Source organism: Antechinus flavipes, chromosome 2 (assembly GCF_016432865.1).
Source record: "Antechinus flavipes isolate AdamAnt ecotype Samford, QLD, Australia chromosome 2, AdamAnt_v2, whole genome shotgun sequence".
In the NCBI taxonomy this organism is placed as follows: Eukaryota; Metazoa; Chordata; class Mammalia; order Dasyuromorphia; family Dasyuridae; genus Antechinus; species Antechinus flavipes.
In genome coordinates, this window is record NC_067399.1 from 258,832,194 (window position 1) to 258,849,225 (window position 17,032).

The following is a 17,032-nucleotide window of genomic DNA, read 5'->3' on the forward strand; positions in this document are numbered from 1 at the left end:
AGGTTATATGATATGGAGAAGAAGGAAAGGGAAAAGAATCTTCAGACTGGTAGAGGGACTGAAAAGGGAAAGGTGTGTGTGTTCAGTTACAGAGGCAAGAAGAAATTATAGATTAAAGAGCCCTAATTTCCTGTCATGTGCCTTTTCATTTGGAAGTTCTTCCTAGTGTCTAACTTCAATCTCTTCTACTGTAAATTCAGCCCCTCTCTTTTTTCTTCTACTTGAGATGAGTGTTACCCAGTCTCCTATCCTTATCCCTTTAAGAGAGTCACCCTGACTGTAATAGTCTGGCTCATTGTGAAGCCTTTGATCCCTTTCCTGATTCCTCCTTAAGTGAACCAGAGCTGCTAGAAGAGAAACGACTTCAGCTTCTCCTCCTTTCTCTCTTCTCTCCTAAAGCTCACAAGTGGGAAGACCTGAGATCCCATGGTGGGCCAGTAAAGCTTTCTGCGGAGGTGAGGAAGGTTCAAGAACATGAGAACTGCTGGAATCTTCATCCAAAAAGTCCACACAGAACAGACATTTTCCCGTCCGTGATCAACTATCACCCAGACCAGCCATGAAGTGACCTAAACTGGTAGGCAGTGACACATGGTCGGGGATGGGAGTGGGGGGCGGGGCGGGAAGAACCAGGACGCGAGGTAGGGAAACCCGTTCTCCAGGCACCTTCATCATCACCCCCACCCCCAATCTCCATGCTCCACATTCAATGGGCTGGAGACCCGAACACCATTCTACGTGTCACTAACACTCGTTCACATTCGCTCGCATCCGCGCACACGAGCACGCGCGCACACACTCTGGTGTTGCTGGGGTTGGGGTTGGGAGAAGGAAGGTTTGGGGAGGCGGGGGTGGCAAGCGAGGAGGGGCTTGGGGGGGGTCGTTCTCTCTCTCGCTCTCTCTAGCTCCGCAGGCGCATCCCCGCTAGCCCCGCAGCACTAGCTGCGGCAAAAAGCCATAGCGTCAGGACCAGATCTGCTGCCGCTGGGTCCCCTCAATTCTCTCCACTTACCCGTTTCCTACAAGACGCTGCGGGTCCCCGGGCCCCCCTGCCGTGTAGCTCACAGTCGTCACTTCAGAACCTCGGACAGCGTGGGGAGCTGGGAATAGAGCGCGCCTGGGGCGCACAGCTGGGAATGCCCAGGGGCATGCAGGTGCGGAGCTGCTGACACCCCGGGGCCCAGGTTGGGGCCCATGAGCACGATGCGTCTACTGTTGCTTGCCCTGCTCTTCTCTTGTTCCTTCGCCCGCGCTGCCTGCGACCCCAAGATCGTTAACATTGGCGCAGTTCTGAGCACCCGAAAACATGAACAGATGTTTCGCGAGGCTGTGAACCAGGCCAACAAACGGCATGGATCCTGGAAGATACAGCTCAATGCTACCTCGGTTACCCACAAGCCCAATGCCATCCAGATGGCCTTGTCTGTGTGTGAAGACCTCATCTCCAGCCAGGTACCCTCCCCCTCCTCTGGGGCTCTAGCCCTAGTCCTCAAACCCTTTCCCCCTCTTTCACATCATTCATAACCATCATGCACAATCCCAACCATCATTTGTCATGCTCTGCCATTTCATCGTCTTCAACGTCCTCTTTAATCCCTGTCTCTTTCCTCTCTTTCTTCCTCTCCTCATTCTCTCTTCTCCCATCCCAACCCATCTCCTTTCTATATTCTTTTCCCCTCTTGCCTCCATTATACTTTCTTCCATCATCTTCTTCATCCCTCACATCCCTTCCCTCCATTTCACCATCCTTCTCTCCATCCCTCTTTCTTCTCCATTATCCTTCTTTTCTTCCACTCCATCTTAAACCTTTCCTTCCATCTTCCTCCGTCATTCTCTCTATTCCATCATTCTTTTTTCAACCCATCATCCACCTTATTACACCCTCTCATCTCTGTCCTCTCTACAACCCCCTACAATTCCTTTTTTCCTGTTCATGCTCCTACTTCTTCATCTCTTTCTCCCCTTCTCCCCTCCTGTCTCCTATCGTGCCTTTACTCCCTTGACCCTGGCTTCTTCAGATCCCACATTTTGTCAGTGATCATTCCATTTATCCCCAGATTTCCTCAATCTCATGTCAGAAAAAAAATGTCTTTTTGTAGAGGACTCTAATACAGTCAGTCACTTGTCCATTCAACAATCCATTTATTCCCTCCCTCCACACCTTTGTCCCTAGGTTCAATATCTGACTAATTATATTGCTGTCCCCATTCGTTCTCAGAGAAGCTAGAGCAGACATCTGGTATGCACTGAGGATTTTAATGTGTGTGAGAGACAGAGAGAGGGAGAGAGAGAGAGAGAGAGAGAAAGAGAGAGAGAGAGACAGACAGACATACAGACACAGACAGAGACACAGACACAGAGAATGAGAGAGAGAGAAACAGAACCAGAGACAGAGAGAGACAGAGAGAGACAGAGACACACACACAGAGACACACACACAGAGAATGAGAGAGAGAGAGAGAGAGAGAGAAACAGAGAGACAGAGACACACAGAGAGAGACACAGACACAGAGAATGAGAGAGAGAGAGAGAGAGAGAGACAGAGTGAGACACAGACACAGACAAAGACACAGACACAGAGAATGAGAGAGTGAGAGAAACAGAGAGAGAGAGAGAGAGCCAGAGACAGAGACAGAGAGAGACACACACACAGAGTCACAGACACAGAGAATGAGAGAGAGAGAGAGAGAGAGAGACACACACAGACAGAGACACAGACACAGAGAATGAGAGAGAGAGAGAGAGAGAGAGAGAGAAACAGAGAGAGACAGAGACAGAGAGAGACAGAGACACACACACAGAGACACACACAGAGAGAATGAGAGAGAGAAACAGAGAGACAGAGACACAGAGAATGAGAGAGAGAGAGAGAGTGAGACACAGACACAGACAGAGATACAGACACAGAGAATGAGAGAGTGAGAGAAACAGAGAGAGAGAGAGAGAATCAGAGACAGAGACAGAGAGAGACAGAGAGACACACACACACAGAGACACAGACACAGAGAAAGAGAGAGAGAGAGAGAGAAACAGAGAGAGACAGAGACAGAGACAGAGAATGAGAGAGAGAGAGAGAGCAACAGAGACAGAGACAGAATGAGAGAGAGAGAGAGAGAGAAACAGAGAGAAGGAAACAGAGACAGAAAGACAGAGAGAGAAAAGGGAGAAGAGGAGGAGGAAGATGAGAAGGAAGAAGAGGAAGAGAAGGAGAGGGAGGAGGAGATGAAAAAGAAGAGAGGAAGAAGGAAGGAAGGAAAGGAGGGAGAGAATGAGAAACAAAGTAGGAAAGTGGAGAGCAAGAGAATAAAGAAAGAGTGAGGGAGAGAGAGGTAAATAAAGGTAGAGACAGGAGAGAGTGGGAGAAAAAGAGAGGTATACACAACAGGCAGGAGAGTGAGAGAAAGGGGAGAGAAAGAAGAGAGGAAGAGAGAGGGAGAAAAGCAGAGACAGTGAGACAGAGAGATATTCAGAGAGTCAGAGAGGAAAGATGGAAAGAGGAGACAGACAGACAGACCGACAGACAGAAAGAGACAGGAAAGATGGAAACAGGAGAGAGAAAGACAGAGAGAGAGAGAGAGAGAGAGAGAGAGAGAGAGAGAGAGAGAGAGAGAGAGAGAGAGATTTGTGTATTAGTGTATGTTGGGTGTGAATGCATGAAAAGCAATCATGTACTCACAGAACAGAGCTTTAGGAGAAGACCTGAGGCCATCACTGTGATTTTTTGTCTTATTTTTTAATTCCTTCAAATCTTTCTCTGCCTCTCTCATTTCTCATTTTCTTCTCTCCATACATCATAATATTAGTATCTACATGGGAAGAGAAAATGGTTGCCTTTCTATGTTGCTGTTTTATATATATACTGTTATACATCAGGGCAGGGTAAATGTGTAGCTCTACATGGGTTTGTATGAAGTATTTATATAATATTCACATGTGCTCACAGTATGTGAGCATGGGAATGTCACAGGTGTGTGAGGTATATTCTTTTGTGTATGGTACATATACACATCATGCACAAATATACACACACACTCTCTCTATACATATATATACACATACACACTTACATATACATATACATATATGTGTGTGTATTGTATATATACAAATATATGAAGTATACATAGAGGTTGTACTCCTGTGTGTGTGTGTGTGTGTGTGTGTGTGTATGTGTTGTATACATAGGGAGGAGGGATACACAGTAAGGGGAAGGGTAGGTTAACATAGCTTCTCTTGTGTCTGTCTGAAGTTGTCCCTCCCCCCCGGAGCTCAGCTTCCTTTTGAATTCCAACAAAGCCAAGAAGATTACCCGCAATGCAGCCCTTTATGTAAGAGACAGTGAGACACAGAGACAGAGAGACATACTCAGAGACAGAAACACTAAGGCACAGGTGCCTACACACACAGCGCGTGGGGTCCTAAGCACTGTGTATCTAATTCAGGAGCTGTCCATGTCAAGGTCCTAATGATGAAATAATAAAACATTGCCCAGCTTCCAGTCCACCATAGGGTCCGCCTACTATATTCTGAGGCCACTCCCCTAGAATCACCTTAGCTCTCTGTCCATGTGCCAGATTATACTCAATGATCCTTTCTCCAGAAAATCCATTCATGTAGCAGGGGGTACTTCTTGCTCTCGGTCTCCTCCCAAGACCACTCGCCCAAGCTGACACAGAGCCAAATCCAAGCAGTAGGAGGTGAGGGGATGTGAAGCAATACTGTCCTGTCAGAGATTGTGGAGGTTGAAGAATAGACAGAGGCACCCAGCAGGGAACAGCTGTTCCCTATGGCTGTGCTTCTTGTGGGGGAGGAATGAGAAAAGAGCGCTTTAAATCTGTCTCCAAATTACCAGTTACCAGATCACACTACAAAGGGGTCGGGGGGAGGAGGGGGAACAGTATACAGGTACATAGGACCAAAAGTGTTTTCAGAAATCAGATCCATAGTCTATTTATCATCCTTCTCACAGCCAGACTGAAGGTTTAGCTCCCTGGGGCTCATTTATGAGACCACGTCTGTAATCAGTGATGTGTTTCACCAACATCGCTGTCTGGGAATGTTGATGCAAAGGGGCAGGGACCGGTACAAACCAGTTCAATAAGGCCAGGGAGATTTATTAATTCTGCTTCTCCTCTCTGTGAGATTCTTCTGTCCCCAAACACACAGACTCCATCTCCAAGCCTTAAGAGGTAACCTGGTGTCATGGAAAGAGCACTGTATTTTTGACATCAGTCTGTGTTAATGTCTGAATTCTGGTTCTGTTATTTACTAATTTGTGGAACTCATCTGGGTTATCTGGTTTCTTATCTATAAAAATGAAAGATTTGGACTATGAAGGGAATAAGCATTTATCTAACACCAATTATGTACTAGACACTGTGCCAAACACTTTTTCTAAGTATTACTAGATGTTATTATTTAGATCTAACTTTTTTATGTGAAAAGTGTTTTGTAATTGTGTCCATATAGTTCCTGGCTTTGTCTCGGCAGGTAAATTCCCAAATATTTTATATTATCTACAGTTACTTTAAGTGAGATTTCTCTATCTTCTGCTACTGGAATTTCTTGGTAACATATAGAAATGCCAGTGATTTATGTGGATTTATTTTATATCCTGTGACTTTGCTAAAGTTTTTAGTAGTTTTTAGTTTAGTAGTTTTAAAGTAGTTTTTAGTTGATTTTCTAGGATTCTCTAAGTATACCATCATATCATCTGCAAAGAGTGGTAATTTTGTTTCCTTATTACCTACTTCTTTTTTCTTCTTACTGCTAAAGCTAATTTCTAGTACAATATGGCATAGTAGTGGTGATAATGGGCACCTTTGTTCTACTCTTGATCTTATTTGAGAATGCTTCTAGTTTATCCCCATTACATATAAGGCTTGCTGGTATTTTTAGATAGATGCTACTTATAATTTTAGGGAAAACTCCATTTATTCTTATGCTCTCTAGCATTTTTTTAAAGTAGGAATGGATGTTGTATTTTGTCAAATGTTTTTTCTGTAGCAATACAGATACGCATACAATTTCTGTTAGTTTGGTTATTGATATGGTCAATTATACTGATAGCTTTCCTGATATTGAACCAGCCCTGCATTCCTGGCATAAACCTACTTTGTCATAGTGTGCTATATTAGGTACTATCATTATCCCCATTTTATAGTTGAAGAAACTTAAGCAGACAGAGGGTTAAATGACTTGCCCAAGATCACATATCTGAGAGGCTAATTTTGAATTCAAGTTTTCCTGACTCTATACTCAGCTCCCTATCCATGGAGCCACCAGCTCCTTCTAAACTAGATGGCCTAGAAGATGCTTTAAAGCTCTGAATCTATGATCCTATGACAAATTAGGCCTTTTCTATCCCTTGCTGAAATATCCAAGATTCTTATTTTTTTTTAATATTGCTGTGGCCTACTGGGACACTCAGAGCCTTTGGGGAAGAGGGTTTTCATTATTGGGTACTATTTGTTCCATCAACTAGTATTTACCACTTTGGAGAAACTCCAGGAATATCTTGATCTCATACCTATGGAAAATCAGCCTGGGATTGAACAACACTCCCAGGAAGAATTTAGGGGCTGGAAATTGGCTCTCCTCACCCAGGGTGGTCCCTTTGTGTTCCCTTCAACCATTAAGTTCTCACAATTGGATGGGGAAAGAAAGGAGGTGGAGGAGGATTTCAAAGCTATTCTGGGGATCTGATCTATACCCTTTTCTTTTCAGCTCAGTATTCTCACTCCTACGCCTTCCTCAGGGTGGGCAGGCTCTGAGTCAGACCTTATAACAAGAAACAGAGAAACACCCCTTTCCCTGAAGGTCTGAGCTTCCTTTCCAGAACTATCTATCAGACCCTATATTATTTCTGGGCACCCAACTTTCTCAGATGCCTCCACTGCCCAGTTTCTGCATCTCTTGAGTGCCTCAACAACAACCTGGCCAAAGCAGGCGGGTATATCTGAAGGGCCACAATGATGAGTATTGAGGGTGATGCTGTTAGTTTATTATCTCTTTCCTCTGCTTCTCTGAATCTTAGCTAAGGCTCTGCTCATGGTGGGCTCTGTCATTTTCCACTAATGGTCTCAGAGGGGACTTTATAGCCAGTGTTATAATGAGGTTCTAATGAAATCTTGTATATAAAACATTTTGGGAATGTTAACAGATTATATAAATGCCAGCTGTCATTATCATTATTATTACATGTGTCTGTATGTAATTGTATACTATGCAGGAGACCAGGGTAAGGATGAGGGGGTCTCTGTATGTGATTATATGTATGTTTGGGCAATGCATGCATACAGGGTAGATGTGTCCATATGAGATATTGTTTGATGATAGTGTGTGTGTGTGTGTGTGTGTGTGTGTGTTCCTACAACTTTGGGCAACCTCCTCTGATTTTTTTTATTTCCCTCAGCCCTAGTTTCTACATTCTCTGACATCAGTGGACTCGACTTCTGCTTGCTAGCCTCGGCCTCCGTTTGTCATCAGTCAATATGGTGGGAGGGGGTGGGGCTCACAGGCAGTGCTGGCTGGCATGCCTGGCCCCCCCCCAGACCCACATTCTCCACTGACCTCATATCCTGTGTCCACAGGTCTACGCAATCTTAGTTAGTCACCCACCTACCCCCAACGACCACTTCACTCCAACCCCCGTCTCCTACACAGCCGGCTTCTACCGCATCCCCGTCCTGGGGCTCACCACCCGCATGTCCATCTACTCTGACAAGGTAACTCCCGCATGTGCCCCTCCATGCCCTGGTCAGCACTCTGCCCTGCATTGTGTGTCAGACTGGGGTAGAACTGTCCTATGGGCAGTTCTGTGGCTAGAGACACCTGACTGATAACCTCAGGCCTCAAGGAATCTGGGGGCCAGAAGTGAGCAAGAGAGGAAGAAAATCGGGTCTGAGAATGGGCAGTAGGTGAGTGGTGGTATAAAGGAGGAGCCCAAGAACTAGTGGTCCCGAGGCACCACCAGCTCTTCCAGCCTCCACATGGATATGGGTCCAAACTGTTTCCCTTCGGACCTAGGCTTGACCCTGGGGGGATCCAGAGGATGGGGAGAGTATTCTAGTCTAAGGTTGGCAATAAATAGCCCACTAGACTGCCCAGCATTCCCAAGGTGACACAAGGATTATTTTCAAGGTTTTTTAGCCCTAAGCCAGCAATTAGGATAGTCAAGAAATCATACTTGATGCTCAGTGCCTTCTTCACATCTCTTGCCCTAGATGATGATTGATTGGGTCAAGAATTTCTTCCTCTTCTAGGAAGAGGAAGCCAATTCCTATCTGCTTTCCTAATTGACTTGAAGGAAACAAGTTTGTTAGCAAAGCTGCCATGTTATATAACCAAATATCACAATTTGTCTACTCAAGATAGCTCATAGAAGATGCTTTAATGATCTTTCCCTACCTTTCTATCATCCCTAGACTTTACTCCTGTGTTGCTCTACTGGAGGACCAGCAGTTCCCTCTGAGATTACACAAAGGAGTGTTAAAGTACAGCCCCACCTCAGGACTGAATTAGCTGGGGCAGAGTGGAGACATCTCTCCACCACTCCCATTCCCATCCCCAACAATTCCAGGGAGTTAATGTTAAAACAAAAAAGGAGGCAGCTTCAGAACCAAGTAAACACACTTTACACAATGAGGAATAAACCGATTGCACTCCTTCCCTCATTAATCAATCAACACATGTTTATTGAATGCTTACTATGCTTTATGCTGGGGAGACAAAGACGGTGGGAGGCAGTGTCATGCCCTGAAGACTGACCAAGCACAAGAAAAGATAAGTAATTCAAGATTTCTCTAGATCAGTTGCCAGCAAATGCTTCAATCTAGCAGCCTTCAGGGAATTGAGTAGACAAAGAACATTATGACCTGGGTCTGTCAGGGCTTTGTGAGGAAGAGGGCTCGGGAGATGTGAATTGGGATTTTAAAAATAAGAATTTAAATAAGTAGAAAGTATGTAGAGAGACATTCTGGATTTGGAGGCAGGAAAGTACCCACTACATTGAAGGACCAATGGAAATAAAGTGAACTTCAGCCTAAAGGGGACCTTAGAGATAAGACGTTAATCTAACTCCCTCATTGTACAGATGGAGAAACTGAGTCCTTGAGATGAAAAGTGATTCCTCCAAGATCCATTCCCTGGGAGATGGTTCTGCATAGAGTTCTTTCATATCTGGGCTCTATAGAATCCCCCCTCACCCAGTTCCCTCCACTACCATCATTTGAAAATTATGAAAACATATCTTGGGAAAATCCTTCATTCTGCTCATGGATCATTTACAGGACATTGAAGTGGTTAAGCACCATGACAAACACAATCCTTAAATCAAACAGATGCCTCTGGGAGCTACAAGAACTGGATGCCTAGGTGGAGTACATCCCTGGATCAAGGAGTGTCCCTCAGGCACCCTCTCCAGGAGTTCCTCAGTCCTGAAAAATCACAGAATGGAAAAAAAAATAGTCACAGAGAGAATAGTCTTTTCAGCTTAAAAAGCTCAGAAAGAAAGGAGAATCTTCTGAATGAACTCTGTGCCCTTCAGTTAGTATAGGGGAAAGTATGCTAAAAAAGAAGGAACTGTCTGCTCCAGATTCCAATGAAATCATCTATAATATGTTTTTACTCTGACTGCAAAAACATCTTGGCAATTGAACAAATACTAATCAATTTAGTAGTTCAAAACCCAGTCCCTGACCTGGGGAGAAAAGGACTAGATAGGACAGATGCTCATTACTCAAAAGAGGAGCTTCAAGACTAGGTACCCCTGGAAAGGGCTGAGATAGAAGAAAGAAATAAAGACTAAAAACTATAGCTGAGACAATCTGTAGACAGTTTTTGCTAGGTTTGGATCAAAGAACTGGATTCTGGAAAGCTCATTGATTTATCTGATTTTATGGTTGTTGAGGCTATTAGTTGTTCAGTTGATGATAGGTATGAGTAGGTACAGCTGGTAACTTTGATTTTGTCATCTCTTAGTGAAAGTCCCTTTTGACAAATTTTAATCTTGTCTTGACTGAAACAGAAAGGAATGATTTTCCCATGCCTCCATCAGCATAGGCAGAGATAAACATATGCATGGAGGTCCAGTGGCAACAGTGACCATGTCAGCAGAGTATGAGGAAAGCCAGCATTGTTAGAGAGAAAGAGAGACAGACAGACAGACAGACAGACAGACAATTGGGAGCTCTTCATATTAAACTCATGTTGCCCTTCTATGTCACTTCTACCCATTGTACTGGTCCTACCCACTAAAGACAAATGGGACACATTTAATGTTTTAATGATTAGATATTTGAAGACAGTTTTCTTTTTCTTTTCTTTTTCTTTTTCTTTTCTTTTTTTTTTTTTGCTATAAGCTGAAAGGGAGATGCATATAGGTAGGTAGGTAGAAGGTACATTAAGAAGATACTTTTTCCTTATTCCTTATGCCACAGAACACAGTACCTTTAGGCCACATACACACAGCCTCTCTCATTGTTTAGGCCAGTATATTGTACCCCCAAGTTTCAAAATGAGCTCAAGAACTTGGAATGATAAACATTTGAATTTTTTAAATAACTTTTTATTGATAGAACTCATGCCAGGGTAATTTTTTACAGCATTATCCCTTGCATTCACTTCTGTTCCGATTTTTCTCCTCCCTCCCTCCACCCTCTCCCCCAGATGGCAAGCAATCCTTTACAAAACATTTGAATTTTAAAAAAATTATCCATGCAAGTATAAAATAAGGGGAGTAAATAAACAGTAGGTCATGTGAAAAAGACATGGAAATTTTAGTAAACTGTTTGCTTGATATCAGTTAACAGTGTGACATAATAACTAATATAATCTTAGGCTACATTAAAAGAAATACAATTACCAAAATGAAGGAAGTCATCATCCCACAGTGCTACACCTGGAGCACTAGCATAGTGCTAGTTTAGGGATTAATATTTTAGAAGATACATTGATGAATTTGAGCATTTCTTGAGGAGGGTCATAAGTATGATGAGAGGACTTGAAATCAAATCACATGAGGACCAAAGCATATAGTAAAGGAATTTGGAATGTTTAGCCCAGAGAAGAAAAAATACAAGGAAATATAATTGCAGTCTTTAAATATCTAAAGAGTTGTCATGTAGAAAAGACTAGACTTGTTCTGTTTTCCCAAAGATCGGAACCCAGGACCAATAGGCAAAAGTTACAGGGAGACAGATATTGACTCAAAATAAATGAGTTTTTACAAAAAGAGCTATTTGAAAGTAGAATGGGCTACTTTGGTACTCCATCACTTGAAATATTTGAGCAAAGGTTCAATCATCATTTGACAAGGATGCTATAAATAAGCAATTTAGTGTAAGGTTAAAGTTTGGCTAGATGGCCTTTGAGAGACTTTCTAGCTAAAGATTCTAAGGTATGGGAGGGAAACAAAAGGTATGGGGATAGGGAGAATAGAGACAGAATGGATGCCAAGAGGGATCCCATGGCTGGCACAATGCCCAGTCTCTTAGACCGGTAAGTGTTAGCCTGGCCAGCGGTGGCATGAATTGGGGAGAATGGGAGGATCTGGGTGAAAATGTTTGCCCTCTAAGTTTCCAATTGAGGACTCCTCCATCCCAACTAGGTACCCTTTGCTCAGTTTTGACCCCCTATAATCCCAATTTCCCTCAAGCCTTTGCTTTCCCCAACCTCTCACCACTCAGGCACCCGGACTCTGTCTCTTTTGGCCTTCACAGCCCCAGATTATAGAACTCTGGCCCCTTGTCCCTTTGACCTACAAATGGTCCTGAACTCTGTACTCCTGAGCCCCTGCTCCTCACACACACACACACACACACACACACACACACACACACCAGTTTCTGTCCCCCTCAGTCTCTCCTGTGCCTCCTACAGAGCATCCACTTGAGCTTCCTCCGGACTGTGCCTCCATACTCCCACCAATCAAATGTCTGGTTTGAAATGATGCGTGTCTACAGCTGGAACCACATCATCCTCATTGTCAGCGACGACCACGAGGGCCGGGCAGCCCAAAAACGCCTAGAAACCCTTCTGGAGGAACGGGAGTCCAAGGTGAGGGGGACAGGGATGGTTGAGGGAGGCGGCTGAGGCAAGGAGCAGAGGGCAGAGGCCGCCTGGGGCAGGGCCGCAGTGTCTGTAGCTCCTGTGTGTAAAACACCCTTCTCTTTCCATTGTGCCATGGCTGGCATCACCATGTCTGACGAGCGCCCAACCCAATCTGTACTTGGTTCATTTCACGTGCTTTGCCATAGTCGAAATCTCCCACGTGTCATCCCTACTGGCAAAGGGTCACATAACCTGGAGTTCTGCAAACACCACCCTGCCCCTGTCTCCAGGAGCCCCTGGGGCTGGGTATGGGGGGCTCCAAGCAGGGCTGCTCCCCTCTGCGCCCTGGAATGGAGTCCCCTGCCCTGGAACTGTCCCTGTGCTTACTAACACATCTCTCTAGGCCAGGTGCCTAGGAAGTAGGCATAGGTCAGTCCACTGGAGTCCCTTTGAGTACAGTTCCCAATCCTGAGGGCGAGCCAATGGGCAAGCCTTTAATTCTATTTGTTCCTTTAGAGAACTCATTTGGATGCTTGGAAGGTAGCATGGTATGTTAGAAAGAGCACTGACTCTGGAGTCAGAGGCTCTGGGTTCAAAACCCTCTCTCTATTGTTTACTGACTGTGTGACCTTGAGCCAATCACTTAAACCTCCATAAAAATCAATTTCCTTCTTGGTAAAATAAGAACTTTAGACTATTAGACCTCTGAGTCTCTTCAAGCTCTAAGTCAATAATCCTATTATTCACCTCATCCCAAACCTGTGAATGGGAAGTCTTTTGGGGGGCATGAACCTTGAAGCTCTTAAACCCTCCCAGTTTCTATAATCTCCAGGTCTCATCCTTCTCAGAACCCAATCAAAACACATCTCAGAGGGTCCCAGATATCCCATTCCTGAGAATGGCCACCAGATACAACCTCTCTGGGATAGGGGCCCAGGTTCCAGCCCTTTTCTCTCTCTCTTTTCCCAGATGCCTGATTCTCCCTTTCTAAGTCTTACTTCTCCAGATCTCCTTGGGCCTGCATGGAGAATTGCCCTAAGCACAGATGGAAAAGAGATTGAAGTGTCTCCCCATCCCCCCAGAGTCCTGCCTTTTCCTCTGTGTTCTCTCCAGCTTCTCTATTCTCATCTTCCCTTTCTTGTACCCTCCCTATATCTTTCCCACCACCAGTGCTGGGATCTGAGGACTGGAGCATTTAGTCTCCTTTTCCTTCAGAGGTGCTGATATTCATGCTTTCCAATCAAGCCCTCTCACCCTCTACCATGACTTCAGCTCCTTTGATTCATGACCATCAACCTTAGTCATGAACCAAATTTTTGAATGCTCCATTGCTTCCCTTGTTTAAGAGGAAAGCCAAAGACTCATCCCACACATATTCCCATTCTGTCCTATGTCTGCGCTCAAGGCAACCCTTGGGCTCAATTAGGGTGTTTGCCAGTTCAGAGTTAATGTTAAGAGAAACAGGATGAGAGGAGATTCTGGGGCTGGGGGCCCTGGGTAATGGGGAACACCTTGTCGCTCTCTCCAAATTTTGACCTATTTTATAGATTCTTGGAGGTTGGTATCCTTTCTAGGATGACAGAGAAATCATGAGGTTGGGTTTGCTGGAGTTAGGGACATCTCCTGATGGCTTCTGAGGTCAGGGGCCAAGTCTTATATAAATAGTGGATCCCCCAGGAACCAATGTTGGAATTGTCCTTTTAAAAATATTTTAAATATCGGGGGGGGGAGGAAAGATCTGAAGGAGGTGTTGCTACATTTCTAGGTGATGCTAAGTTTTATTTATTTTGAGAAGCAAGGTGGTACAATGGACAGAGTCTGGACTGAGATGCAGATGTACTGAATCCTAGTCTTGGCTCTGCCTCTAACATAATGGGTATGTGATCTTAAAATATATCCCTTCTCTGAGCTTCAGTTTATGCATCTGCAAAATGAAAGCGATAATTCAGCATAATACAAAAAACAATTAAGTGCCTACTATGTGTCATCAGGCATTGTGCTAAGAACTAAGACTAGTTCTAAGGTTTCTTCTAGAGAACTGACACTTCTGTGATTCCATAAGTCTCATACAACCTATAATGTATTTACATCAGAATTCTAACCCTTCGAATAGATACAGACTCTTACAATAGATACTAAAAATCATCTCAGAGGAAGAAGGGAAAAACAGTTTAAGGGCCCAGAGGAAATTTGTATAGAAAGACTAATTTGTAGATAGAAAGATAGAGAACATAGATTTGGAATTATAAGATTACAGAGGGAAGGACCCCAAAGAAGACCTAGGTCCTGCTTGCCAAGCCTCACATATTAGACATGAGAAAAGTAGAGTGTGAGGATGAATCCCAGGCTATCTCACTTTAATGATTAAGGAGTAAGCCAAAGAACGTTGTTCCTCAGAATTGCTATAGGCTACCAATACAACCCATGGCAAATTCATAGTGGATTTGTAATCCTCCTCCAGATTTGCGAAGGTCCTGTAACTTTTAAGTTTGTCCCTTACACTTTTTGTCCAAGATCCAAGCTACATGTCTTTCCATGTTGTGCAGATTTTTTGAGGAAGAGTCACAGATTACAAGGGAAGTAAGGGTTGTTTTTTTTTTTTTTTTTTTTTTTTGAGGGGAGAAGGAGGGAATGTTCCTGACTCATGTGGTGTACATGACATGATGTACAACCAGGATCTTTCTCAAGTCCCCTCTCACATGAATACCCAGTACCTCTGTCCTTAAGCTTCTGCCCAGAGAGAGTAGTTCTAGAGGTTATAGCCCAGACTTTCATTCTTAGCAGTGAATTGGTAGCAAGGTGGGGTGAGGGGAGTGGCTGCTGTTGGGAAGGATGCATATTCTCAGGAAAGTCTGATGCCAGCCAGAGAAGGATTTGTTTGATCTGGGCAGTGCCTGAAGGTCCCAACCACACAGTTTTGTTTGTTCTGCCTGGCATTGCATCAGCTTCACAGCCCAATCCATCATAGCCACTTAGAGAGGTGAAACGAGATGGAGTTTCCTTTTCTCCCCGAAGTCATTCTCCTGATTATCTAGGATCTTAGTGATGTGTATGTGGATGTATATATGTATGTATATATGTATGTGTGTGTATACATATACATATATATGTATATATATATAGTCTTCCTATTTTTGTGAATATGAAAGTTAGAATCTCTGCCCAAGATCTCCACATATTACCTGAGAATTTAGATTAATCCAATCCAAGGACCATCTCCTCCAGTAAAGATAGAGGGATAATCAAGCATGTCCGATACTCAGTTGTGTTCACTGGGGGAAAGGAGGAGTTCTCAGCCCCCATGTATATGTTTGCAACAAGACACAGTACTCCCAGACAGGAGAAACCCAGAAGGGGACATGAACCAGGATAGACTGGGTTGCAGATGGTAGACTATGGATCAGGATATACAGTGACACAGTGTTGGACATGGATGGGATGGAATTGGGGATGCACAGGGACACAAATTGGATGACATATGGGTAGGGGGAGGGGAGCAGTATCCAAATGCCAACACACTTTTCTTTCCCCAAGGTGTTTTTCTATTTCATAATCTCCAGCTCCTTTGGCAGGAGCTGTCCCTCCAGCACCATCGCCCCCACTCTTGGTCCCCACCCCGCCCTGTCCCGACTCTCCCAGGGGAAATATGGTGTTTGCAAGCTCCATGGCTACGTGGCCCTCATGCAGACCGTGGAGAGGCGGTGATGTTGGATTTGCTTTAGTGCTCGTCATTTTCAGCTGTTTATAATCTTCTTCTGTGTCTGCATATTTTCTCTGTGCACATTATCCATCAGAGTAAAAAAAGGAACTATGAAAACCTCGACCAACTTTCCTATGACAACAAGCGAGGACCCAAGGTATCTTTGCATGGACGTGCACGCCGCCCACCGACCTAGGTAGTCACTGAAGTGCCTGTGAGAGTCACAGACACCAGCCCTCAGGCGTCCGCCTCCGCCTTCGGGCGAGAGGGCTTTAACCAAGCAAGGAATAACTAAAGTCGAGGCAGGCTGGTGCTGGCAACATGGGCGCACGTGGCGGTGCCGAGCTGGTAGTTTTGTTTGAGGAGACAGAGCGAGCGAGAGAGCGAGAGCGAGAGAGAGCGAGAGAAAGAAAGAAAGAGAGAAGACAGTCAGCAGGAGGAGGAGGACGAGCTCTCTCTGGGAAATGCATGTGAACCGTTGGGACCCGCCAGGGTTTCCTTTTTGAAACCCGGGAGGGAGCCACCCCTACCTGGTCACCTGGGGACGGGGCGGCTCCTACTGGCCACTGCCTAAATCGGGGCCTTTGCGGATTTCCCGCGGTTCTGGAAAAGACGCCCCCGTCTGAGTTCCCGGTTGCATTCCGAAAGCCTTTTTTCTGTTACCTGTCCGCTGCACGCCTCTTTCTGAGTCTCGGTCCACTTCAGTTTGCATGCACAGTGCAAAAAGGAGAGAAAGAGAGAGCGCGAGAGAGAAAGCGCGAGAGAGTTTGAGAGCGAAGGAGAGCGAAAAAGAGAGCGAGAGAGAAAGAGAGAGAGAGAGAGAAAGAGAGAGAGCGAGCGAGAGAGCAAGAACAAGGGAGCCAAGCAAAGAGAGAAGGAACGGAGAAGGAGTGAGTGGAAAAGGAAAGGAAATACAGGAGGAAACGGCAACAGCTTTAGTTAACCTGAATTGCCGTTTGGGGTTACTGGTGGCTGCGGCCCCATTGCGCCCGAGAGGCGCCTGTATCCTACCCAGCAGCTCCCTAACACTCCGGTTCATAATCACAGGCAGAGAAGGTGCTGCAGTTTGAACCTGGGACTAAGAATGTGACAGCGTTATTGAAAGAAGCGCAAGAGCTGGAGGCCCGAGTCATCATCCTCTCAGCCAGGTAAGTCATATGGCAAGGGTCTTTTTGTCACCTGCACTTAGAACCCATCATGAGACTTCAGGGTTGTATTCCTCTTCTAACCTAAAACTGAACTTGTCATTTCTGCCTCAGTTTCATTTTTATCCCCTTCACA

At 44.9% G+C, this 17,032-nt stretch overlaps 1 protein-coding gene across 12 annotated transcripts in view; it reads left to right on the forward strand.

Moving 5' to 3' along the window:
* The first annotated feature begins 345 nt into the window (after positions 1-345).
* GRIN1 (glutamate ionotropic receptor NMDA type subunit 1) overlaps positions 346-17,032 on the forward strand; it is a 38,836-nt gene continuing 22,149 nt past the window's right edge. For 6 of the 12 annotated variants that reach the window (XR_007950515.1, XM_051976868.1, XM_051976871.1 and 3 more), the window contains exons 1-5: positions 869-1,452; positions 7,593-7,727; positions 11,881-12,057; positions 15,846-15,908; positions 16,799-16,899. Coding sequence is in view for 11 of the 12 variants with exons in the window: in XM_051976868.1 (XP_051832828.1) it covers positions 1,195-1,452; positions 7,593-7,727; positions 11,881-12,057; positions 15,846-15,908; positions 16,799-16,899 (734 nt within the window). In the remaining variant the exon portion in view is untranslated. Of the gene's footprint in view, positions 578-868; positions 1,453-7,592; positions 7,728-11,880; positions 12,058-15,845; positions 15,909-16,798; positions 16,900-17,032 lie in introns of those variants that run through there. The other 6 variants (XM_051976869.1, XM_051976870.1, XM_051976873.1 and 3 more) reach the window with 3 other exon arrangements.